Below are 17,664 nucleotides of genomic sequence, written 5' to 3' on the forward strand. Positions count from 1 at the left end.
CTTGCATAAAATATATATCTTTCTTTGTTGTCATTGTGTTTGTAAACAAATTAATGTACACATATAATCCAGTGAAAAAAACCTATTATTATTCTTGAATACTAATATAATTGTCCTTCCAAGTGTGCCACTCTATTAAATATACATTTAAAGTCGTATCGAGCTTATTCGTTCTCATTCCATATCATAATCTGGGTAACTGGGTTTCGTTTTTTGGAAAAAAAAACATTTATGAATTTACAATTTGTGTACATTTTAGTTCTTAATTTAGCCAACTGGTTTTTTAGAAACACGTTAATTTATAATCTAGGCCAGTGTTATTTTTTTTGCCACATAATTTTATGAATTTGTAGTTTATTTATTTTATTTTAATAATTTGTTGTACACTTTAATAATACATAAAAATATGACAGAGGTAAGCGAATGTACAGAGGCGAGCTTAACTCTAAGAGTTCTCTTTCACCAAACCCGAAGTGCAAAGGTGCATCAATGTCAGCAAGTGGAACGATTATTAATTGTGTTAATAGTTTGTTAATTTTACTAAATGCACTAAATGTCGCCGTGTGTGTTCCGGCATAGAATGGGCCACCCCTTCCTTTCCCGTTGGTGTCGTAAGAGGCAATTTAGGAGGGCGAGGAATGGGCAGCAGCGTCCCTCTTAAAACATATCTAAAAGCATAACTGTGGTTGCCAATCCGCCTGACAAGCGTGGCAACTGCTGGCAAAACTCCCCTTATGGGGAAGGCTTATTTTTAGCAGTGGACAGTATGATGATATTAAATTAAGACTATAAAACTATGTTACCTATGTAGTTCGCAAGTGTTTATTATTCAAGCAATTAATATTGAATCATATGTACAAAATGTTAGTCACACAGGTCACCAGGCTGGATAACGTTCGTGTAATTGACACAATTGCACGCGTCCTTTGATCCGCGACGCGAGCGTTTCCTTATTAAAATATAGGCCTTAGAACTTGTCCACACTAAAAAAAGAATGTGTTTTTTATTTATTTAATTATTCTTTATTGTACACAAAAATTACAAACATATACTATATATATTAAATAAAGATGTACAACAGGCGAGCTGAACTCTATAAGAGTTCTTTTCCAGCAAACCAAAACAAAAATCTATGTAACTTGAAATAGCTAAATAGTAACCTATTCAAATCCAAAGTGGCGGGAAATGAGCATAAAATTTAAACATGACAAAATTCTCTCTTATATTATGCATTTTATTCAAGAAGTTTACAAGTAATGTACTTGTCTATCATTTTATTGAACTGTTACTTTGTACTTGAAGATTTTAGAAGTAGGAAAACAAATGAAACAGATAACTTTTAGATGGTATTTATAATAAAATATACACGATATTTTAAATTAGATCATCAGGTACGCAATAATAAAAGTCAAGTTCAATTTGATGTAGTAATTTTCGTGTGATACCAAAATAAATATAATGAAAGACAAAATTCCTAAAAAATGTTGCTTTGGCTTCTATTGGTCCTAATAAGAATCTTTCTATTAAATTTTCTTAAATATCTCCCATGTACAGTCGTCATCTAATTAGAATTTATTTTGTAAATGTAAACAAACCAGAGGGAGACTTTGTACAAAAGTCGATTGCTTGGGTACCTCTGTCCCATTCGTGTTTCAACCGTGAAGCAGTTGTAAAAAAATGTTGCTTTGGCTTATATTGCTCTTAATAAGAATCTTTCTATTAAATTTTCTTAAATATCTCCCATGTACATTTGCATGTCCCATTCGTGTTTCAACCGTGAAGCAGTTGTATTTGCATGGCTGTGTTTCGGTTTGAAGGGTGGGATATGGCGTGAATTTACTGGGTACAGAGGAATAACATTTGAGTCCTCAGGAATGGCAACGCATGGAGGGTATCATGGGCGAAACAGTACTGTTATGTCCTGTTATGTCCATGGTACTGCTCATGTCTATAGGCGACGGTTACCATTTTCCATCAGGTGGGCCGTCAGCTTGTTTGCCATTCTAAGTTGTATAAAAAAAAATAGGAACAGATGATATTGCATCACTAGTTTAGCAAATGGATAACAAATAATTTGACAAAGATTTTGATAATATTGTTTTTAAAGAGAGTTGGAGGTTTTATATTTTGATGGATAACAAAAATCCAAAGACAAATAACTAGGGCCATAATTGGAGTTCGTCGAATTACAGTGTATTAACAAAATAAACAATAACTTTTAACGATCGTACAGTGATCATAATAACACGTTACGGTGCAATTACCACCAGCAGAGTAATTGTAGTATCAGTTATAATGGCATACTATATCTCAAATGCTCCAGATACCACATACAGTTCGACAGTGTGCAGTCACATCAATATTCAGTTTAACTCCAAGTCTAACAAATACATACGTCACGGCTCATAAATTTAAAACAAAAAATCGGTTCTGCATCACGAAATCGAGATTGATTGTTAGATGTAACTTAACCTTCATTTATTACATTAAGTTTTTATTCATAGTCATATATCATACGAATAATAATTTAACATAGTTTCTTTCAAAAATATATTATTTTTGAAAGAATACCGATACGACAATATAACGTTCAAGAAAAAAGTATATTTTTAAAAGGCCGGCAGCACACCTGCAATGCCGCTGGTAGTGTGGGTGATCATGGGCGGCGGTAGTCACTTACCATCAGGTGTGTCGCACGCTGATTTGCCCCCTGTGTTGTAAAAAAAAAAACACAGGAAGACTTTGTACAAAAGTCGTATGCTTGAATACCTTTGTCTTATTCATCTTTCTACAGTGTATCAGTTGTGTTTGTATTGCTGTTTTGGTTTGAAGGTTTATGAATGAGGGATTATGGTACTGAAATTACATGGTACAGAGACATAACATCTTAGTTCTCAGGATTGGCAACGCATGAATAACATGGGCGACGTCGAAGGTATACTCTGTTATATCCATGGTATTGTTCATGTCTATAGGTGACGGTTACCATTTTCTGTCAGGTAGGCTATCAGCTTGTTTACCATTCTAATATACATGAAAATATTACTGTAGTCTATTTATTGTATAACTAGTATTGTAGTTTTTATAAATTTTCTTAATAATAATAATATATTATGAATACGCATGTCGTGGCGGCCTTTAATTAAGGCAGCATTTTATAATGTAACCATATTATCATGAATTTTAAGTAGATATAAATGTATGTTTTGTTGGTTGTCCTTAAATAAATAAATAAACAAATAAATAAATAAATGTATATTAAGACAGATAGATAGATATAAACTAGCGTTTAGGAGGTATGTATGCCTAAACACTTAGCTAAGTGGTGACCAATTTGGTCGCATAATTTTTAATTAGGTACAAGTTCATTTTTGTATTTCTTTTCTCTTTAAGTTTATAATTGTTTATGTTTTAGTTGTAATTGTTATTGATAGGTGCCAAATAAATATTTTTGTTTTATTTTTGTCTATATATTTTTTTTTATACAACTTAGAATGACAAACAAGCTGACGGCCCACCTGATGGAAAGTGGTAATCGTTGCCTATAGACATGAGCAGTACCATGGACATAACAGAGTATACTGTTTCGCCCATGATACCCCCCATGCGTTGCCATTCCTGAGGACTCGGGTGTTATTCCTCTGTACCCAGTAAATTCACGCCATATCCCACCCTTCAAACCGAAACACAGCCATGCAAACAACTGGTTCACGGTTGAAACACGAATGGGACAGAGGTACCCAAGCAATCGACTTTTGTACAAAGTCTCCTTCTATATAAAATTTTGACACATTAACACCGAATTCCCGAGGCCTGCCTGTAAGTGGCGTGCTACTGTTATTAGGTAATGATGTCACGATGTTGAGTGATAGCACACGCCCCGTTTAAATGAGTTTACTATTTCTGTTTATGTTACTGCTTATTACCGGATATTGAGGACGGCCATACCGCCATTGTTTTATCCAATTAATTACTAAATATTAAATTACGAAATATATATTTATTTACGTGTATTTTAAAAAATTAATAACGCTTACAAATAAAGTTAAGCATTTTATAACAGAGTAAAACCAATAACAATAATATAGTCTTTTTCTTCAAGTTACTCAGCTAGTAATGGAGAGGCTATAGTTGGAGAGTTTTTTGCGTAATAGAATCCGTTTTAAGGATATCCATACAAAAACCAAAATGGGAGAGAGAGTCCGAAAGATAAGCAAGCTGAAGTGGCAATGAGCTGGTCATATAGTTCAAAGAATCGACAATCGATGGAGAAACAAGCTTCATAACTGGCGAATCCCTTCAAACGCTTAATACGATCCTCCATTAGGTGTGGTGACGACCTCAAACGCATTGTAGATGCAGATAGTTCAGGACCGTTCCTTATGGCAGTCTATGGGGAGTCTTATGTTCAGTAGTAATAGACAGCTAATTACTGAGATGATGATGAAGATGATTAACTTTATGACTTTCGCGCTGCATGTTTTAGAAACGGGAATTATGACAATCATTTAGGTAAACTATGATAATTGTAACTCAAAGACAGCTAAATCCAAGTCTGACCAAAGAATAATATTTTGTAAATCCAAACCAAAAACTAATATTTTGTTAAGGATATGGAACGGTATTCTATATTTTAAACCAGATTGAAGAAAATTAGAATATTAGTAATAATTTGAATTTAAATTAATAGAACTCCCTCTATATTTGAGTACAGAGTGAAAATGAAATCTAACATATGTTATGGCGTTTAGCTGCCTTTGATTTTATAGGCCTCAATTTATCTGAATTCTATAGTGGATGATAGATTTACCAGAGGGAGACTTTGTACAAAAGTCAATTGCTTGGGTACCTCTGTCCCATTCGTGTTCTAACCGTGAAGCAGTTGTGCTTGCATGGCTATGTTTCGGTTTGAAGGGTGGGATATGGCGTGAATTTACTGGGTACAGAGGAATAACACCTGAGTCCTCAGGAATGGCAACGCATGGGGGTATCATGGGCGAAACAGTATACTCTGTTATGTCCATGGTACTGCACATGTCTATAGGCGACGGTTACCACTTTCCATCAGGTGGGCCGTCAGCTTGTTTGCCATTCTAACTTGTATAAAAAAAAGACTCTAATTTAAGGTGAGGGTAAAAAGTTTACTTGCATAAGTAATAAAATAGTTCTATATGGATGAATGATTTTTTTTAAACAGTTTTGTTTGGTTTAATGAAATAATTGAAAATGCTTTATTATTGAATCAATTTATTCGCTTTTTAAATTTTATATTACTGTACATATTATCATCTATAGGTTAATATTAGTCTAAAATTTTAAAAAATACAAACATGAATCACGTCAACCTACGCATTTAGAATTTCTATATCTTTTTGGACGATGACGTTAAGAACTTGCAGTGTGGAAATCAGTATTTAGTATGTACAGAATGTGGCACATAGTGGGATTAATGATTCAAGATAAATCATCCATTCTTACAATACGTTAAGCGCTTAAGTAAAAAGTAGGTCACGTATTTAATAAGATCGTAAATAAATGCATGTTAGTTTTTTTTAATACGAATAATAAAGTAAATAGCATTTTTGCTTCATTCTATATGTAAATGCAGGGCAGAGTTCTGTACTTCTATATAAAAATACACACTTATATCTGTTTGTTGGTTAATTAAAATTCGATAAGATTATGAAATTTTTATATTATGGATTTACTATAAAATATTTTTTTTTTATACAACTTACAATGGCAAACAAGCTGACGGCCCACCTGATAGAAAGTGGTAACCGTCGCCTATAGACATGAGCAGTACCATGGACATAACAGAATATACTGTTTCGCCCATGATACCCCCCATGCGTTGCCATTCCTAAGGACTCAGGTGTTATTCCTCTGTACCCAGTAAATTTACGCCATATCCCACCTTTCAAACCGAAACACAGCCATGCAAACACAACTGCTTCACGGTTGAAACACGAATGGGACAGAGGTACCCAAACAATCGACTTTTGTACAAAGTCTCCCTCTGGTAGAATTGTAATTGGAAATAACGCAATTTTTTTTTTAGTAGAGTAAGTATATTATTTGTTTTCGTTTCATCATCATCACCATCATTATATCCGCTGTTAACTGTTTACTGCTGAACAGAAGTTCCTCCTATTGGGGTGTTTTGCCAGTAGTTGCCATGCTTGGCAAGTGGATAGGAAGCCACAGATTTTGGTGATGCTTTAAGAGGGACGCTGCTGCCCATCCCTCGAGTATTAAGTTCGCTTAGTCGTCTCTTACGACACCTACAGGAAGGGAAGGGTTGGTTCATACTACGTCGGGATTATATGGCAGTTTTTCTTGTTTAATAAAGTTAATTAAAAAAAGAAAGAAATTTAGGATTATACGAAAAATACCTTTACTTCATACAAACTAATAAGAAATAAGTGCTGTGGTATACTTTAGCGGAGTATCAGTGAAGAGTGATAGGTGAGAATGAAATCAGGTCTGTTTACCATATCTATGGTGATGAATTCCACAATAGTTAACCACGATGGTAGCCGCGTGGAGGTCGACCGGATTGCTAGCAATGGGGATGTTAGACCCCATTTCTAACAATCCATTTCCATCCAATATCATTATGTTAGGTTAGGCATAACTAAGCTATCATCATCATCGTATCAGCCTTTAACTGTCCACTGCTGAACATAAGCTTTCCCCTTGGAGGGTTTTACCAGTAGCTGCCACGCTTGGCAGGCGGGTTGGCAACCGCAATTACCCTTTAGAGATGTTTTAAGAGGGACGCTGCTGCCCATCCCTCGCCCTCCTAAAACTAAACTAAGCTATGATTATTATTAATGAGAGCAACGAACTCCAGTAGCAGTTATTAAGAGCGACGCTACTAATCGCAAACACACTGACGTGTAGATTACTGAGGAGTTATAGTTAGTTTAGAACTTGAAGTATTTATGCGCGAATGTGATTAAATGATTATTAAGGAGGTTTTATTCAATTTTTTTTCTGTACATTGAAATTAGAATTATATTTTTGTTTTTGTCAAATACATTCTATGAAATGAATGTCAATACATGTATTAAAAATATATGTTTTATTTTATACAACTTAGAATGGCAAACAAGTTAACGGTCCACCTGATGGAAAGTGGTAATCGTCGCCTATAGACATGAACAGTACCATGGACATAACAGAGTATACTGTTTCGCCCATGATAACCCCCATATGTTGCCATTCCTGAAGACTCAGGTGTTATTCCTCTGTACCCTGTAAATTCACAGCCTTACCCTTCAAACAGAAACAGCCATGCAAACACAACTGCTTCACGGTAGCAACACGAATGGGACAGAAGTGCCCAAGAAAACGACTTTTGTACAAAATCTACCACTTGATGTGATTATAAATTTTTCTTATTTTCTTTACAGTGCCTAAAAAATCTTTTATAATATTAAAATAATTTTGCTCTAGTTTAGGAATAGAAATGAGAATTATCCATGTCGCCGACCATGAAGAAACCTATTTACCCCGAGTGGAAAGGGATTGTTAGTAATGGAGACTGAGAATTCTATTGCTAGTAATATATCCAACCAGGTCGACCTCCTCGCGGTTCTCCTTGGAAACTATCATTGTTAATTCCTGATGAATTCATCATGATGGGCTAACTGGCCTGTTCTCATTCTCATCTATCACCCTTCACTGGTGCTCCGCCGGCATATCCCGTTAGCGCAGGCGTAGTTACTATATCATTTTCACCCATTAAAAAAAAACCTCTTTACCCCTTTTTGAAGAACTGTAAGTTGTAGTCTCTTGTAAAAAACTCAACAGGGAGCTTATTTTATAACCTGAACGTTCATGGGAGGAAACTTTTATGAAACCGGGCTGTACGCGACCTCAGTAGATTGTCTTATGGTCGGGTCAATTATTCGTTATGCCTATTCAGAATGTAATTCCAGTAGCGTACATTCTCAATAGGTATTATCTTTCAATAGAATTTACTGAAAATAAAATAGAATTTCTTCTTAATTGTTCTGAATTCTGTCGGTTGAATGTCGGAGGAATATCGAAAATATAGTGTCGGTACATACGAGTAGGCATGCGTAATGCACGTGATTTTACAAATATCTGGCTGACTTGCTTTGCCTATATAATTTATCTTGATTTATGATGTTAGAATTTATTTAATTTCAGAATTGGCTACACTTCCCACACACAACCGAAGCAACCGATCGAATAACGACAGAAAAGCAATCCGTACATCATAGTACGAGGCCAAAGACCGCGGACGTTCGGGACACGTCCCGAATTGTGAAAACGACGTTGGTGACGTCACAACATGGCGTCTACCGACACATCGACCTCCAGCAGTCAAGTATCCGCCGTAGTTTCTGAGGAACACAAGCGAACCGTTGACGAGGCATTCTTAAACAGATTAAAAAGCCTGGTCGAAAGGTTACGACTTGATAATGCGACCTTGAAAAAGTCGCTCGACATCGAGCGGAGCGAAGTCAGAGCACTTAAGGCACAGCACGAAAGCACACTGAGGAACTTGAAGACTGAGTACAAAAAGAAAGAGGAGTTTTTAGAGAAGCAGCTAAGAACAGTACCAAAACCCGAAAAAGTTAGCGAGGAGATACAGTCATGTAATAGATTAATAGAAATTAAGAAGTTAACTACAGAAATTCAGTCTTTGAAATCGGCGAATAAGGGTCTTCAAGAAAAACTCAAGGTAAGCTACGACATATGTTTTGCAATATTTTATTTATAAAGTAAAGCCAAACAACAACAAATTTTTACTATTATTAAAAATTAATCACTCATTTTTATATCTATACCACAGTATCTCTATAATGAAAACTACAGTACTTATAAATGAGGCTGTCAGGAGCACAAAGAATACTTCTTTAAGATTAGCCAATATCAATGGCTTCTGCTCTTTATAGTTGTTGTCATATAGGTTTTGTTTGAGCGTTGATTCATCAGTTTCCGTCCAATGTTGAAGTATTCCAGCTTGATTTAAGTATATTAAAATAGTATTTATCCTTGAAAGATACGGACTGCCATATTTTAAGCCATAAACAATGGTACAAGGCAATGGACATTCCTGCACAGTATGGAATAATGGTCTCCCGTTTTTCATATTATCTGGATTCCTACTAATATATAAAGCCTCGGATTTTCTTAATAGTACCGCATATTGAAATTGCCTTTCTTCAATGACCTCTTTTATTTTGTCATCATCAAAAATTTCGATTGGATTATGCAGAACATTATTGTCAGAAGATAAGCTCCTCTTAAATAACCTTAAGTCTCTATTATGCACTCCGATAGTTAGATTTGATTGCGCTAAATCCAGTAAAGTATTTATTTCCGGCTTGTATCGTGGATAGGTCACTGCAGATGTCAAAATGCCCTAAAATATTACAACAAAATTGCATGTAAAAACTAACAAAACTTTAATATAATTTTATATAAAACTTATATTAAGTTCAACCAATTAGATATAATATACTCACATCAATAACACAGTCGATGACAAGTGAATACATGATAATGATCAAAGCCAAAAATCTGAATACTGAACCCATAAATTTGATGTCAGCTGTTTGTCTTATGAAGCATTTTATCAAAACTATCACAGTCGTTCCAGTTGTTTCGACATCTTTAATATTGCACACATCTTTTTCTACTTTTCTAGCCAAAAGTGATATTAATATTAAGGCAATAACAATAAAAACTAAAATTATTAGTATTTGTACTGATATTAATTTCAAAGTGGTTGTAAATGTTGATTGCTTTCCTGACTTCTTAACCAGAAAGCATAGTTCGTCTTGAATAAGTGGATAACTAGTGTCTATATATCCGTAATATGAGTTTTTAAGTATTCGAGAATTTAATTCTAAGTCAGTATATCCATCAATCAAATCTCTAGTAACTCCAGTAGCATTGCCATCCTCCAGAAGATCACCAACTGTGTTTTCATCTCTAGGAGGTAGAGCTTTACACGTAGCATTTAATCGTTTCATGACCAATTTCGCTATTCTAGAGTCGCATTTCACTGGTCCAGTTTCACGAGTAAGATATTTCTTCCTAAATACACTTAAACGCAACTCGTAACCGTGAAGATTATGATATTGATGAGCTAGGAAACGACTTACATCCTTAACATTTGTGATATCTTTTAACTGATCCGAATATGGATTATAAGAAAACATTTGTAGTTTATCCGACCATAGCATTAGAACTGAATTAGTAATGCTGCGTGACCACAAAAATTGGAAATGGCTTTGCATGGCGTAGTAATAATAGTCATCTATTTCTACGGGAACATTTATGACAAATATTACAGCACTTCTCGGCTTGAATACACCAGTTCTAACGAGGGCATGTGTTATATACTCACCAACATCAAGAGTCAATTTATCTGAAGTTATAACGTAGGCAGTCTGTCCATGTTTATCGATTCTAGGTTTCACTTTAGTCGTATTTGTATCCGGACAGCCATTCAAGAGCAACACAGGGTAACCGTAGTCTTTGGTCTCAGTATATTTAAGAATTCTATTTTCGAAGTACGTGAAATCACAAAAGGTAATTGTGAAGAACCATTGTTTAAATGAGTTGTAAATTTTGTCTACCACTTGATTAGCAAATTCTGCTTTGTCACTCGTTTCTTTATGGTACGTAAAGATCTCATTATACAGAATACTTGTTTCGTTATAAGAACAATTTGAATTGTTAACAAGTAGTGTTAGGATGAGAAATATTAACATTTTTAATATTTAGAAGGCTCGGGCCATAAACTAACGTGTAACTCGTGTGGACTTTTGGAGTTGTAGTGAAATTTTAGACCGCTATTAAGAGGAACGTTATAATCACTAGCGAGTATCATCAATTGATTGTCAGTTAGCATTGTGTGTTTAACAAAACCTGTCAATTAGTGTCGCAAGAAAAATATTGGCAGCCACAATAACGAAGTGAAATAGAGTATGTAATATTTAAAGCTAGTTGTTATTTCATACCAAATATAATATTATGTTATTATTATATATTTCTTATGGCAGTCTGTGGGGGAGGTCTATGTTCAACAGTGAACAAATAAAGGCTGATATGATGATGATGATGATGATGATAATATATTGAAATCCGGTTTTCAGAATTTGGAATTTTGAAACATGTAATAATTTAGATTTTCTTTAGATTACAATTAAAATAGCATTACACAAGTATATTTTTAATATTAAGTAGCTATATTCTTTATATATACGTAAGTAATTAAACAGAGTACCTATTTTTAATTTAGTTTTCTTTTATATATAGATGTTTTAAAAATAATATAGCTTATATATTGCAAATAATATGTACTTACAGTGTTTTTTTATTATAATGTACAGGTTGCACAATCGGCGGAGTGCGCGCGCGCGGCCGAGCTACGTGCGCAGGCGGCCAAGCATGCGGCGTTGGAGCAAGCTGCGCGAAAAGATGCGCGCGCGCAATGCCATAAACTGGTGTGTATTCACTTTGGTTCATAGCGGAGGCGGTTAACGATTTATTTTACTTATTTGTATGATTCCAGCTATAAATTCTACTTTTATTATAAATGCGAAAGTTTGCAAAGACGTATGGATGGGCGTTTATTATTCTTTCACGCTAAAATGGCCGAACGGATTTGAATGCTATACGGTAAATGGGTAGGTTATATTCTAACTTAAAAATAGTTAGTTTTAAATATCTGTAAAAGGAAAAATGTAGCTATAAGGTTATAAATAAACGGAAACACTGACTGATCAATGCAAATAGAAATAGGCTTTGTATAGAATATGAATAATTGTCAACTAAGATTTCTAGAAGAGGATTTATAGATATTCCAGTTAAAATTTTTGTTTTCTTTTTCTATTATTTTAATATCCTAAAGGTAAACATGGTTTATAATAATTATTGTAATTGTTTAGTTTTAAATAAGTACCTAGATGTTGTAAGATTACTATAGCAAGGTATTTATTTATTATTACAATTTATTTATGTATTTGGAAGACCGACAATTTTTTATATTAGATATCTGTAGGAGCATTTTATAGGCAGTCCGTGGCCATGACATATTATATTAAAAAAAAAATAAAAGTATCTAATCTACAACAGGTTTCCTATATTAGTAAAACAGACATTTTAATGATACACTCGTATTTATGGTATCTACTAAATTTTTAAGTCTCTAAAATCAATACAATTAATTAATAATATATACACATCTATAAAAGGAATGATTGCACAAAGTAAATCTTACATTTATCTTAGATTCTTTATGATTCTTTATTGTACACAAACATAATTATAACATCATTTAATTTTAAACGTAATGTACAAAGGCGAACTTATCTCTAATAAGAGATTTCTTCCAGCAAACCTGATATATAAAATTTTTAGGTTTTGAATGTCAGGGTTTTTCCACAAATATAACATAACATGATATAATATAACATGATATACCTTGTTTTCCTATTAATTCAAATAGATATTTACAAAGGAAATATCCACACAAGTGGTGACAGTATATGAGTAATAATAAAATGTATCATATTTTTTTTACATATTTCTTCCTTTATTTTACAGTAAGACCGCATAAACTATCTTTAATGTGTATGTATTTTATATTAACTTTTATAAAAATTTATTAGGGGAATGAAGCATAATACATAAATGAAAAGTATAATCAAATTAAATTCTCAAAACGTAGAAAGTGTATTGTCCTTTATGTTATACCAAGCCGCTCATTCAGTGTAGTAAAATTGGTCATAGATTAAGAACATAACCTATAACCTTCTGTTATTGATGACAGAAATGATCAATATAACACATCTAATTTATTTATATATTTTTATATGTCTATTTCTTCTAATAGCATCCATATGTCTATTCATAACGCATTATTGACACCGCCTTTAAAAACCTTTATAGCAATATGACATGTCTACCATCGGATTAAGTTTCTAAGGCGTTATTCGATTTTCAAATTTAAATTCGGAATGTTAGGCACAGATAATATAATAAATACACTTGTATCATAACTAAGAGGTTACAATGCCGATATATTTAACCAATATTTACATACAATTAAACATAAATAAGTAAATGGTACGGACGCAGTGCATATTAAATTCGACTCTTGTCTGAGCTCACGGTTACGTGGCTATGACTTCGAGAATATTTACTATGGTGCTTTAAAGAATTTACTGTCTATTGTTCTCAGCTGGAGGAAATAAAATCGAAGGAGAGGGTGATAATACAACTGAGGAGGGAGGCGGCGCGGACGGCGGCCTCTCATCAAAACGATCAGGTAAGTAAATATTTTATTGCCCAGTGCCTACTGAAACGCTAACATTTATGTGCCTCACACTAGAAATTCAATATATTTCTTTGTTAGCTTATACAGCGAGGCACATATATTCAGAGAAGTTGAATATATGTTTTGTTATTCATTTCGACCACACAGCGTGGTTCTAAATTTATTTATAGGCGATTTTTACAGGTTACCAATATGTTCACCTATATAGGAAGATAAATGTACAAGAAAATATAATGTACAAAATACATCATGATTATATTTTTTACATTCATGATGTATTTGTATTTTAACTATTTTTATATAAATATTTCATATTGATTCGATAAAAATCCAGTAAGTTAGAGTTAGATGATATGAAAGGAATATTAAAATTTGTTTCAGAATTCTCGACGTTATCGTCAAAGATAGCTATAAAACCGTGTCTGTATATATATATATATATATATATATATATATATATAAACCCACTCTCTTTAAGGAGGAGTTTGTAAAAAGAAATATGTATACTATATATAATTATGAATTATAAACAATAATTCTCAAAAGCTTGAAGTAAATCGGACGAAGTAATAAAATATTCCATATAAAAATGATCCTTCTCCCTCCCTATAAGTTTTAATAAAAAAAAAGTAGCCTCTAATGATGTTTAGGGTCACACCTGTTTCTTTATCAAAATTCATCACAATCTATTAAGCGGTTTCGATGTGAAAGCGTAGTAAACAAACGAATTCACTCTCGTATTTATAATATTAATTAAAATTATGTACATATTATATTGTATTTTTTGAAGACACAGTCCAAGATATTGAAGTATGTCACAGGTAAATAATTATTTTTACCAGTAGACAAATATGGAATAAAAGTAAGTATTGAAAATAAAACGTAGGCATTAATTGAAATACCTAATACAGACATTTTAGAGTTTGTGGAAAACCCATTACTATTCAGTACAACTAATACAATAATTCAAAACATTAAAGCCAATTGTTATTCACGTCCCATGCACATGAGTTTACGATTACCACAAACGGTTTGTTTCGTGGTATTTCGACATAACTTGAACAGTTTATTAAGTATGAAATCCGACACTGGCGTTTTAAGGCTACATTTTATTGCTTCAAAGGATTTGAGTAACAAGTAGTGACAATGTTTGTACTGAGTACATTTGATGTCTCAGCTTATAATATAGAACAATAGGGACTAGGGTATACATCCATGTCGCTCCCTTGTTAATTTAGCCAAGCATCGCGTAGCGATTTCGTTATAGGTACTCGTATTTGACTATTTACTGAATGTCTAATATTAGATTTACAAAATCAATATTTTATTAAAAATAAATTTTAAAATTACTTATTTATCGAATTTTTTCATCTACTTCAAAAAGGAGTTTTTTTATATATCGTAATTATTATTTTTTGTTAATCTGACAATTAATAATACCGTCGTATGGTCCCGGCGTAGAACAGGCCAACCCTTTTTTCTTGTGGGTGTCGTAAAAAGCGACTGATGGAATGTAATGGTCGAAGGATAGGCAGCAGCACCCTTTAAACATTTCTAAAACTAACTGAGGTTGCCAACTGAGGTTGCCAATCAGCCTTTTTAGCGTGGCAACTACTGAAAATAGGCTTATGTTCAGCAGTGGAAAGTTAATGGGTGATACAGTAATGATTAAGTTACAATTATAATTCACATATATTAATGATAAAATTATCTATTCATGAAAAATTGAAATTAAATTATTAAAATATATATTATAGGCGAGGTAAAATTTTAATTTGTATTTATTGTACATAACATACAGGCAATATTTTTGACAAATCAGAACTGATGTAGATTATTCATTTTTATATCAAAAGTGTTTATACCTTTGTGAATTTCTAATAATTAGGTAATAAACCGAATAAATATTAATTATTATATATAACAAAGTTGATTTTTTTGTGGTACTAAGTTTATCAGTTGTAAGTAGAATTGTTGGTTCACAAGTTAGGAGTCTCTCCAAGTGGCACTTAAGATTTAATAGGGACTCACTTGTCTCATAAAGAATTAAATGTAGCGTTGAAAAATTTATGGACTAAATCGTGAATATTTTTTTAAATTGGCATTGCTATTTAAAAAAATAAAAAAGATACACAACATGAGACTCAAAAAACGGTATCTAATTGTAGAGCGCATTTAAGTAAATGTTAAATAAACGGTACCAAATTATAAAGTGCATTTAACTAAATATTATATTCATGTGTAATATATCTATCATATGTATGTATCTATCCTCCATTTGTGAGGTCTGTGGTCAAAATTGTCAAAGTATTTCTTTTAAATTATGTAAAAATATACCGTTTAAACAAGCAGTTTCTTATTAACGGTATAATTTCTACTCCACTCCTCCTCTCCATCCAAAGGTTGCCTGGAAGAGATCGCTCTTAGCGATAAAGTCGCCCATTGTTTTCTCATTGTGATTATTTCTTGTAATTATTTATATTTATAATAAGTTTACTATTGTAATCTTTTGGAGGAAACAATAAAGAGTATCTATCTACCTATCTATCCACTCATACTATAATTTATCATAATATTCATTTATATAATTAAAATTCAGAACAGCACAAGTAAGTGCCACTTTCGTATAGGAATGTGAATCTTGGGTTTTTTCTATATCAATGCATATGTGTTCATATTTGGAAGATGCCGGAGAAAGGATAAACCAATCAATATAATGAGATATTAACTTGGGTTAGGGTTTAAAAGTGGTTATTTTGGAAGTATGCTTGAAGCGTGTGAAACAGCCCCGGGGCCCGCGCTGCCGTTCTCGAGGCGTGGTAAACTTGGCCTGGGCAATGGTAGGAATTTCCGATCGTGATAACTATCCGTCTTGAGTCAATTAGAGCACTCCTTAATATTTTCAAAGAGCATCGTAATGATGAACATATCGAATGGAATAACGAATTTCTTTTTAACAGATTTGAAATAATTAAGATTGTGTGCCACAAAAAAAAAACCGACTTCAATTGTGGTAAAACCAGTTACTTTGAAAACTAAACTACTGGACTGAGTTTGATAAAATTGCTATAAGATTAATATAAAAGTATTCCATTATCCTTTCTGATAGTAAAAGAATTTTCCAAATCTGTTTACACCTTTTTCTTTACCAGAAGGAGACTTTGTACAAAAGTCGTTTGCTTGGGTACCTCTATCCCATTCGTGTTTCAACCGTAAAGTAGTTGTGTTTGCATGGCTGTGTTTTTGCCGTGGCTGTGCTATGTCGTGAATTTACAGGGTGCATAGGAATAACACCTGAGTCCTCAGGAATGGCAACGAATGGAGGTATAATGGGCGAAACAGTATACTCTATTATGTTCATGGTACTGCTCATGTCTATAGGCGACTGTTATCACTTTCCATCGGGTGGGTAGCTTGTTTGCCATTCTGTTGTATAAAAAAAAAACACCTGACGGAATTATAAGGTAACAAACTTTAAAAAAAATTACAATTAAATTGAGCAACTCTTTCGTTCGTCCATCAATGACTCAGTGCTGGCCGCTGCAGTAATGTACTATTAATGTTTGATCTAATACTTGGTTTGTCTTATTTTTGTGATATTTATTTCGGCTAGAATAGTACTTTAAAATTATAAGATTAACTGTGGATAAAACACTTGTTTGTAGGTAGTGCCCACTTAAATGTGTTACTACAAAGTATGTTATCAGTACTTTCTAAATGACTCATCAGCGAAATTTCGTTTATTTCTTATACTTATAGTGTCGGCCCTTCTGTCATTAATGTTTTACGAAGATAAATCACTGTTTCACCTTTTATGCAATGGAGTAATGAGAAATATAATTTTAGCTGATGCCAGTTTTAGATAGCCAATTTAGGTTTAAATTGTTCTCCTTGGAATTTTGCCTTTTTAAATGTATGATTGCAACAGCCAGTGTTTATAATTTTTTTTATGGATAACGATAAAATGGAGCATACCCTTATGCTAATAGTATACAATAGGAGGACACCAGTGGTGTATGAATCTATGAGAATCTTATGAGATCAGTTGGATCGTCATGGGGAATTGTAGAGGAATTGATCACGATGGTTTCCAGAAGGGACCTGGCAGGGTGCAACTGCTTCCTTCACAGTTTTAATTACTTAGAGGAACAAAGTACAAATACATTAGAAAATTTTTGAATGAAATCCTACACAATATTGTCAGGCCATCACGGTATTAAGAGGCTAATACCCTCAACTTATGACAAGAAATTCATGTTCTGTAGTTGGACATTTATAGGTTATGTAAACACAAGTTGTATTGTAATGTTGGTACTACATGTATGCATAAATCT

The 17,664-nt window shown here is 33.2% G+C and overlaps 1 protein-coding gene across 3 annotated transcripts in view; it reads left to right on the forward strand.

Moving 5' to 3' along the window:
- The window catches only part of LOC113509814 (axoneme-associated protein mst101(2)-like), a 187,620-nt gene that overhangs the window by 15,387 nt on the left and 154,569 nt on the right, over positions 1 to 17,664 (forward strand). For all 3 annotated transcript variants that reach the window (XM_052899371.1, XM_052899370.1, XM_052899369.1), the window contains exons 2-4: positions 8,182 to 8,719; positions 11,382 to 11,495; positions 13,235 to 13,321. In XM_052899371.1, the coding sequence (XP_052755331.1) occupies positions 8,327 to 8,719; positions 11,382 to 11,495; positions 13,235 to 13,321 (594 nt within the window). In that variant the 5' untranslated portion in view covers positions 8,182 to 8,326. The remainder of the gene's footprint in view (positions 1 to 8,181; positions 8,720 to 11,381; positions 11,496 to 13,234; positions 13,322 to 17,664) is intronic.

The sequence above is a fragment of the Galleria mellonella genome, unplaced genomic scaffold (genome assembly GCF_026898425.1).
Source record: "Galleria mellonella isolate WM207_F2 unplaced genomic scaffold, CSIRO_AGI_GalMel_v1 utg57, whole genome shotgun sequence".
NCBI classification, from domain to species: domain Eukaryota; kingdom Metazoa; phylum Arthropoda; class Insecta; order Lepidoptera; family Pyralidae; genus Galleria; species Galleria mellonella.